Source organism: Neomonachus schauinslandi, chromosome 1, assembly GCF_002201575.2.
Source record: "Neomonachus schauinslandi chromosome 1, ASM220157v2, whole genome shotgun sequence".
Classification (NCBI taxonomy): domain Eukaryota; kingdom Metazoa; phylum Chordata; class Mammalia; order Carnivora; family Phocidae; genus Neomonachus; species Neomonachus schauinslandi.
The window spans coordinates 8924402-8934232 of record NC_058403.1 but is presented as its reverse complement, the minus strand read 5'-3'; the positions used below and the strand labels follow the sequence as shown (position 1 = coordinate 8934232).

At 48.0% G+C, this 9831-nt stretch overlaps 1 protein-coding gene across 2 annotated transcripts; it reads left to right on the top strand.

The window, feature by feature from the left end:
• Positions 1-818: 818 nt before the first annotated feature.
• CBR3 (carbonyl reductase 3) lies at positions 819-8524 on the top strand. Of its 2 annotated transcripts, none has more exons than XM_021677972.2 (3): positions 819-1256; positions 2643-2750; positions 8059-8524. In XM_021677972.2, the coding sequence occupies exons 1-3, from the start codon at positions 968-970 to the stop codon at positions 8433-8435; spliced, it is 774 nt and encodes a 257-aa protein (XP_021533647.1). In that variant the 5' UTR covers positions 819-967; the 3' UTR covers positions 8436-8524. The 2 variants fall into 2 exon arrangements, with proteins under 2 accessions (XP_021533647.1, XP_021533646.1); XM_021677971.2 differs by having other exon boundaries at positions 7999-8524.
• The last annotated feature ends 1307 nt before the right edge of the window (positions 8525-9831 follow it).

The window sequence follows — 9831 nt, the reverse complement described above, 5'->3', positions numbered from 1 at the left end:
CAGCTCTGCTTGGGAAAAGCTGAGTCACAATGAGGTCGCTCTCCATAAATCTAAGTGTCACTAATCAAACACCTTCAGATTACACTAAAGCGGGGTGGCGGGGTGCGGTGCAGTTCTAATTGCCTGTGCAGACCTCGACACACCTGGGGATTCATTTTCATTTGAACTTCGTGGGTGCACAGGTTTCACTGGGAGGAAAAAAATATATATACATCGATATCCATCCTCCTTGAACAAACCTAAAATGCAGACACTTATCACCCACAGGAGTTATGTAAGGATTAATAACAGCATTCCAATAAGAGGCTTGGCACACAAGAGCTTCATTAACACTCCCTCCCACTTGGGGGCGCACTGGGAATCACACACAAAGAACCCTGCCCACACCTGTGAATCTACTCGTAGGACCTTTTTTCTCATTGCCTTTCTTGAGTTTAAGCAAAAAGGGGGAATCTATGTCCTGAGAAACAGTTACCGTGTCTAAATACTTTCATCGCATTTGAGGAAAAGGCAAACATTTTCATTTTGCAGTGGATGGTGGGCGCACGCCCAAGAAAATTACTCAGCCCCTTTTTTCTCCTTTAGGGGTTTTCCTAAAATAGTTTCTTCAATCCAACTGCAATGCATCTCTAGACCCCATCGACCCATCACCATTTGCTTTGGCTTTGGGAAAACTACAACCGCTCCACCCCGCAGACCACCGCTTGACTCAGGGGCGGGATCCAAGAGGGCGCAGCGCCGGGGGAAGGGGCGGGCCCGGGAGTGGGCTGTTACGAAACCTTGGGGAACTGACGGCCACTCCTCGCAGGGGAGGGACCGAGGGCTGGGGCCTCGTTCTCTAGACGTCGCAGCACTGGATCCCAGAACTCAGTTCTCTGTGGCTCCTCCGTGTCTACGCCTCTGCAGCGCGCTCCCCGGTGGCCCACAGCCCGGTCCGCTCTCCACGCGCCAAGTGCCTCCCCCGGCCATGTCGTCCTGCAGCCGCGTGGCGCTGGTGACCGGGGCCAACAAGGGCATCGGCTTCGCCATCGCGCGCGACCTGTGCCGCCAGTTCTCCGGGGACGTGGTGCTCACGGCGCGGGACGAGGCGCGGGGCCGCGCAGCCGTGCAGCAGCTCCAGGCCGAGGGCCTGAGTCCCCGCTTCCACCTGCTGGACATCAACGACCTGCAGAGCATCCGCGCCCTGCGCGACTTCCTGCGCAAGGAGTACGGGGGCCTCAACGTGTTGGTCAACAACGCGGGCATCGCCTTCAAGCGTAGGTCGGGGGTGGGTCCCTGGGCGCGCCAAGGGTTCGGGGCAGAGAGCCGCAGCCGCCCGCCGCTCGTCCACTCGAGTGATCGCGGAGCGCAGCGCCGGCTCCTCGGGACGCGCTCAGCACTGGCCTCGCGCGGTGGATTCTCGCTTTCCACGGAGTCGCCAGAGCGGTTCGCTCAGCGCAGGGCGGGCGGGACGCAGCCTAGGGCCCTCCCGGAGCCGTCAGCCGCTGCGGTTTGCCAGAAAATCGGCCTGCGGGGAGGGGGGCCACGCCCCGCTAAGCTCATCAGCTTTCTGTCTAATGCAAAAAACATTTTCTCTGCCAAGGGTCTCTGAGCTCACTTTGGGCTTTCGCTTTCCTTGAAAGGGTGCATTCATAGATGCATCTGCTCGGGACAGGAAATGAATCGCTGAGACGCGATCAGCGCGCACTTTGCATATTAGTGGGCTTGAGATTTCGTTTAATGGAGAGCTTTGATAGGCTCAGGCGGAAAGGAAGCGAACCTTGCTCCCTCCCCCCGGGAATTTGTTGTTTGTCATCAAACATACATTTAACTGTGATTTGAAGTAGCATCTTTGGAGGGGGGGGCGGAAAAGTCAAGGAGATTACTTTCTCTGTTGCTCTACTGAGAAAGTTAATTGAGCTACCTTGTGCCGGGGGTAGAAAGAATAATCAAGCCAGCCTCATTTACCAACCTAATGGGGAAGAGAAACCCAAGAGGCAGAACAGAATAAAAACTAGTGTGAGGCTCTGATCGATTCCCGCCCCGGTCTTGACCCCTCACCGTCGCTGTGCATCCGCACCTCCAAATCAGCCTGCGGGCTTTCTGGCAGCGCAGGCGGGAAGCGGCCGGCACCCGCTGGAGCAGTCCTCAGCGGCTGATTGACGACGGACTGATAGATACTCCGCTTCCTGGAACACAAGTCGGCTGGAAGCCCCCGCCCCCTCAACAATGTGGGCGGTGGACCAGCAGCACCTGCAGCTAAGGCCTCACGCAACACCTGCTGAATCAGAATTTGCGTTTTAACAGAATCCCCAGCTGCGTCCCAAACCCGTTCAAGATTGAGGAGCAGCCGTGAAAGCCGGGATTTCTCAAAGTGGGGCCAGACCAGTAGCTGCAGCGTCCACCTGGGAACGCGTTAGAAATGCAAATTCTGGAGCCCCACCCCAGACCTTCTCCATCCCAAACTCTGGGGGCGGAGCCCAGAACGCTGTGTTTTAACAGGCCCTGCAGGTGATTCAGATACACGCTTGAAGTTTTGAGAACCACCGACCTAGGGGTTTAAAAAAGTTAGCTTGTTTTTCCTTTGAGTAGAGATAAGATGCGCTTTGTCATATAATTTCAGGGGGGAAATGCGTGACTTTGTTTCCTTCTCTTTTCGGAAGCTGATGATCCAACGCCCTTTGACATTCAAGCTGAGATAACACTGAAGACAAACTTTTTTGCCACAAGAAATGTCTGCATCGAATTACTGCCGATAATAAAACCTCATGGTAAGTCCAGCCATGTGGATTGTCAGGTTGCATCCCTCAGCAGGAAGTGGGCCATGGGGCTGTCCCTCAGGAGTGACCTAGGGATGCCATTTCTCCCGGGGGGGGGGGGGGACAGAAAACTGCACTATTTTCTCACAAGAGCTGGCTCCTCACCTGCACATCTTAGCTTTAAAAGATACATGTATGGTACATGGCAATGCCCTTCAGTCCCATGTCATGAACGCAACCCTAGAATGATAAGGTGTTACAAGTCCCCAAAGGCCTCTTGCCTCTGAGCAATCTCAGTGGGTCCTTCTCAGCTCCCCAGGGTAGTGGGGCCACACCCAGCTCATTTGGGGGCCTGAGGGAAGGATCTGTTTTAGCATTTTTATAACTTTCCCCATGTTCCTGTCTTCAAGCTGATGCAGAACCTCCCAAAGAAATTTTTCTTTATTAGGGAGTATCTTACCCCCACTCCCAAGTATTCAATAAATAACTTTTATTTTTCCACAAATACTGGAGGGCCTACCATAACCCAGGTGCTGGGGACACAGTGGTAAGCACAGTGGACAGGGACAATCCCTGACCACAGAGCACTGAGTCTAATGGAGAAGACTGTCATTGATGAAGAATCATACAACTGTACTGGGAAGGAGGGGGACAGAGAAGACTCCCTTCCCTGAGGACTCTTTTCCCCCAGAAAGGCAGCTGTGGTTCTTATTAGAAATGTGCTTTTCTCAGACATTTATCATATGATCTCACTGATATGTGGAATTTAAGAAACAAGGCAGAGGATCATAGGGGAAGAGAGGAAAAAATGAAACAAGATGAAACCAGAGAGGGAGACAAACTGTAAGAGACTCTTAATCATAGGAAACAAACTGAGGGTTGCTGGAGTGGAGGGAGGTGGGAGGGATGGGGTAACTGGGTGATGGACATTGGAGAGGGATGTGTTGAAATGAGCACTGGGTATTATATGACTGATGAATCACAAACCTGTACGCCTGAAACAAATAATACATTAAAAAGCTTCCAAATCTCAACCAGTCAAACTAGAAGGAGCAGTGTCTAGAATTGCATTCCTTTTCCTGGTATGCATGCATTTTTAATTAAAATAACTGCATAATAAAAATGTGCTTTTCTCAATTTAACATTTTGAATAAAGATGATCTCTAGTGCAAACATATTAAAATCTAAAAAGATGCATGGTGAGAGTTGCACCCGGACTCCTACCCCCCGGTTGCCCAGTTCATATCCCCAGCCTCTACAGGCAATTCCCTTTATCCTTTCCTAGTGGGATTAGCTCACAGAAAGCCCACAGGCAGAGTTGCAGGTACTGGCTGAAGAAACCCTTGGGTCCAGGTGCACGGAGTTGGTGAGTGCCCAGGGCCAAGGCGTTGGAGGTTTGTTTTATTCTGTTCTAACTAGGCTCCATGCCCAGTATGGAACCCAGCACGGGGCTTGAACTCACCATCCTGAGATAAAGACCTGAGATGAGATCAAGAGTTGGACACTTAACCGACTGAGCCACCCAGGCATACCCTCAGGATGGAGTTTTTTAATCCAAATCTAAATGCATATTTCTTTTGCTCCCTTTTTTACACAAAGGGAACATTAAGTATAAAGTTTGCCACTTTGCTTTCTTCACTTACTATATCTGGGACTCTTTCTAGATTAGGACAGAAAGCTTATTTTTTACAGCTGCATAGTCTTCCATTACAAGGGTGCCTTTTACCAAGTATCCAGAAGTCCTCTGTCTGTGGGCTTTCGAAGCCTAGAATTTGAAAGCTGCAAGGTATTAAAGAAACCTTACATTCCTAGGTCTTCATTTTACAGAGAAGGAAATTGAGACCCAACGATGTGAACACAGACAGGTAGTAATAGAGCTGAAAACAGTGTTCAGGTTTCCTGACTTCACCCCTCAGTCAAATCAGGATAATTAGTTCCAGTGAAGGGAAGGATCATAACGCCAAATGATTACAAACCAAGCCATTTTGAAAGATAAAAGGTGGCTTTGGAGAGGGTGGGGCTCAGGCAACAACCCAGAGCAGGTGAATCACTGGCTTTAACCAGTTCTCTGTAACAGTAATTCCCAAAGTGGGAATCTGGTTTACAACACACAGAATATTTGTGATTTTTTCAGTAAAACTCACATTGACCTGGAGGGTAAAAAGCTGAGGATTATTGCCTCTTGATTTGTAGGGAATCACTTTCTCCCCAAACAAAACTGACTTAAAAGCCACATTTTATTTAGTGTTACATTATGTCTTTAAAGAAAGTTATCCCTCTTGCTTATTCATTTAAGATGGAGTGAATAGGGGCGCCTGGGTGGCTCAGTCGTTAAGCATCTGCCTTGGGCTCAGGTCATGATCCCAGGGTCCTGGGTTCAAGCCCCGCATCAGGCTCCCTGTTCAGCGGGAAGCCTGCTTCTCCGTCTCCCTCTGCCCCTCCTTGTGTTCTGCTCTCGCTGTGTTTCTGTCTGTCAATAAATAAAATCTTAAAAAAAAAAATCGAGTGAATAGGTTAATCAAATGTTTGCCCACTAGGCGGAGCTACTTGCACACTATTTCTAAGAATGGGGTAGGGCTTGTTTCTGGACCCTGGGCCCCCCAGGACCTCAGCAAAGGGAGGTGTGGGTGGTGTGGGTGCAGCCCTTCTCAGGGATGATTGGACGCATCCAGCTGTTGAGACGGTCACCCCTTGGCCTTTCTCCCAGAGGTGTCCCCTGAGGTCAAAGAGGACACCTCTTACTCTTAGAAGTTTTTAATTTTCACCAAAGGCACAGAGCAGCTCCTGTAATTCATTTTTCTTTCCTCCTTTCCCTTTTGAATTTAATTCCTGCTAGCAGCCAGGTGATTAAAAACAAAGCCGTTTATTTTCTTTATTTTTTTTAAAGATTTTCTTTATTTATTCAACAGAGAGAGACACACAGCGAGAGGGAACACAAGCAGGGGGAGTGGGAGAGGAAGAAGCAGGCTTCCCGCCGAGCAGGGAGCCGGATGCGGGGAGCCCGATGCGGGGAGTCCGATGCGGGGAGTCCGATGCGGGGAGTCCGATGCGGGGAGTCCGATGCGGGGCTCGATGCGGGGCTCGATCCCAGGATCCTGGGATCGAGTCCCACGTCGGGCTCCCTGACCAGCAGGGAGCCTGCTTCTCCCTCTGCCTGCCACTCCCCCTGCTTGTGCGCTCTCTCTGAGAAATAAAATCTTTTTTAAAAATCATGCTAATCCAAGTTGGGACAAATACTACAAAATAATGGCCTAGAGTCTTCAAAAAGATCATTGTTAACTATTCTAGATTAAAATAGACTAAAGAGAGGGGCACCTGGGTGGCTCAGTCAGTTAAGTGTCTGTCTCTTGGTTTCAGCTCAGGTCCTGATCTCAGGGTCATGGGATCAAGCCCCACATCGGGCTCCCTGCTTAGCATGGAGACTGCTTGGCATTCTCTCTCCCTTTCCCTCTTCCCCTACCCCCCTTCTCTAAAAATAAATAAATAAATCTTAAAAAAAAAAAAATAGGGACGCCTGGGTGGCTCAGTTGGTTGAGTGTCTGCCTTCGGCTCAGGTCATGATCCCTGGGTTCCAGAATCGAGTCCAGCATTGGGCTCCCTGCTCAGTGGGGAGCCTGCTTCTCCCTCTGCCTGCCACTCCCCCTGCTTGTGCTCTCTCTCTCTGACAAATAAATAAAATCTTTAAAAAAAAAAATAGACTAAAGAGACAAGACCACTAAATGTAATCCATGATCCCACATGGGAGCCTGGATGAAAACAGACCTATAAAGGAAGATTATTGAGATAATTGGAGTCCTTTGAATGTGAACTGTACTTTAGGTAATAGTTTTGTACCATGATAAAGGGCTTGAGTGTGAGCACTCTTGTGGTTATGTAAGATAATACCCTTGTTACCATATATATACTAACGTGTTTAGAGCAAAGTTTTATATTTGTCTGCAATTAAGAGAAAGAGAAAGCAAATGTGGCAAAATGTTAATAATTGAGGAACTTAGGGGAAAGGTGTATGGGTGTTGATTGAACTTTTCTTGCAAACTTCTCTATAGGTTTCAAATTTCTCACAGTTAAAGGTTGAGAAAGAAAGAAATATGCATTACAAGAGAGGAAGAAAATTACTGAAGAGTCTTGGGTACCTGGAGATAAGTGAGGTGCTCGTTTTCAAGACAAAGTGAGGATATCTCTGTGTGGGGTTGGTCCATAAGGATATCTAGTAGAATGTGCAACACCCTCCCCACCCCCCCCCCCAGCTCCCGCCCCATCTCCATGGTGAATGAATGCCACTCAAAAAATGCAATAAAATCCAATTATCCTGATGCACCTGGGTCGCTCAGTCGGTTAAGTGTCCGACTCTTGATTTTAGCTCAGGTCTTGGTCTTGATCTCAGGGTTGTGAGTTCAATCAAGCCCCATGTTGGGCTCCATGCTCCATAAGTAGGCGTGGAGCCTACTTAAAAAACAAAACAAAATAAAAAAACGATTATCCTATTGGATGCACAGGAAGTGGATTCAGGATAATATGTAAGAACCCCCAAATGTGGTGGGTTTTGATGTTGGATGAACTGTATAAATTCACACATTTACTGGTTTGGGGACTTCCATCAATACTTCAAATTGTCTTACAGTTTTGGGCCTGCATATTTTTTTTATAGACAAAACGATCTCTTTAGTAGCTGTGAATTATTGTTAATATGAATATTAACTCATTAATTACATTATATTTACTTTTTAGCTATGGGCTAAAAAAGTGATGAAAATCAAAACTGGGATGGAGAATCAACCCACTCCATGTGTGAAAGTAGCCATCATTAAGGATAGACACGGCATTGCTTGACCCTGATTTTTGGTACTCGGAGTTAAAGAGGTGGCTGCCCGTGGCCCTAGGAAATTGTGCAAGCCAAGAAAGAGCTTTAATCCTCAGGGTGAGGGTGCTGTCTCTAGGAGAGTAAGTTCACAGGCACCTGAGTGTTCATGGGTGCAAGGGGATGGTTTTATAAAAGCACCTGGTGATTCCACTCCAGACCTACCTCCTCCTCACCTAATGAAAAATCACTGCTTTTAGCCCCTGTTGCTGATGGGAATGCATCCTTCCCTTTGGGGGAGGAGAGCACAACATAATGTTAAAACCCACTGGTGCCTCCTAGAGTCATTTTTTAAAAATCAGCAGTTAAGCCTGCAGTATGAATCGAATTGCATGTTAGGTAGAGTCAACCAACCATTGTTTATTTGTGACGTGCTCCTGTGTTTTTACTATTCTGTTTCAGGCAGGGTGGTAAATATCAGTAGTTTAGAGGGTTCAAAAGCTCTTGAAAATTGCAGCGCAGATCTACAAAAGAAGTTCCGATGTGAGATGCTCATGGAGGAGGACCTGGTGGACCTCATGAAGAAGTTCGTGGAGGATACAAACAATGAAGTGCATGAGAAGGAAGGCTGGCCCAACTCAGCTTATGGGGTGTCCAAGCTGGGGGTCACGGTCTTATCAAGAATCTTGGCCCGGCGTCTGGATGAGAAGAGAAAAGCTGACAGGATTCTGCTGAACGCATGCTGCCCAGGGTGGGTGAAGACGGACATGGGTGAGGCTCATGGCCCCAGGACTGTGGAGGAGGGAGCCGAGACCCCTGTCTACTTGGCCCTGCTGCCTCCAGATGCTACCGAGCCTCATGGCCAGCTAGTCCATGACAAAGTCGTCCAAAACTGGTGAATGTCTGCTTTGGTGCTTAATGCTTAATAAATGTTTGTGGAATGAATGAATGAATTCTTTTGCTGTAGTCAGCTTCTGTTTCCGTCCTTGGGGAATGTCGATTAGAACCTCCCTGGGAGAAAGTGTCTTGTTCTAGAATCGGACTGAGCGATTTTGCTATGTCCAAACTCTAGCCTGAAAGGGCGAAGAACCTGGTCCAGTGGTTCTACAGTGTCCGAGGGCATCAGGATTACCTGGAGGGTATGTTAAAACATTGCCCAGAGTTGGGGCCCCAGCATGTGCATTTCTGACAAGTTCCCAGGTGCTGCTGGTGCTGGGACAGCAGTTTAAGAACCACGGGTCTAGCAAGAGCTCTCGGGCTACGGAGCAGGTTCCAGCCATGTTCCAGCCATACCTTGCTGATTCTAGGTTGTTAACTCTGTAAGGACGTGATTTATCCTGTTTCCATAGTTCTGCAATCCTACTTTGTATCACATTCTGTTTCATTACATTTGAGCACATTTTCATTGGTTCTTATGAAGTAGTATGGCTTAAAAGACTCAGGGAGAATGTCCTTTTTTTCAACGGGTATGATTTCTTCCACACTGGGGTTTTCACTTGGGTTTTGTAATCTGTGTTCCCAGAAGGTTTGCAAAGTTGCCATGCCCCTTCTTTCAAATTGTTCCTGCATGGGCAACTTTGTCCAGACCATCTCTTTGCTCTGACACTTGCAGATACCTTCTCCCGGACCTATTCCTGCTCCCCTCAGAGCTACAGCCCAAGGTGACCCTTCAGATACCTCCCTGAGCCCCTTTTATAGTCTCTGACAATAAGCAATGGGATTGGTTTTGTAATTGGCCTCCTGGGTTCTGGTTATACCCTGTAGAAAAAGGACTTGGAAACTAAAGAATCTTACGAAAGAGAAGTACACTTGTGAAGAACATTTGCTAGGGAGTCAAGACCTCAGAAGGAATGGCTAGCCAAACAACAGAAATACAACAGGTGCACAATGGACAAACTACAAAGGAATGAAAACACAAATTTACCAAGTTTATGATGGGCTGTTCATCATGAGATACAGCAATGTTGTCACCTGATTATGACCACAAAGGTCACATCGTATCACCTGACGATGGCATTGCAGAAATAAGGAATAATACCATTTTCCTTTTGGGATGCCTGGGTGGCTCAGTCGTTAAGCGTCTACCTTCAGCTCAGGTCATGATCCCAGGGTCCTTGGATCGAGCCCTGCATCAGGCTCTGCTCAGCAGAGAGCCTGCTTCTCCCTCTCCCACTCCCCCTGCTTGTGTTCCCTCTCTTGCTGTGTCTCTTTCTGTCAAATAAATAAAATCTTTTTTTTTAAAAAAAAAAAAAGACCATTTTCCTTTTGAGAAGCAGGAAAGTGTGGAAATGCTCA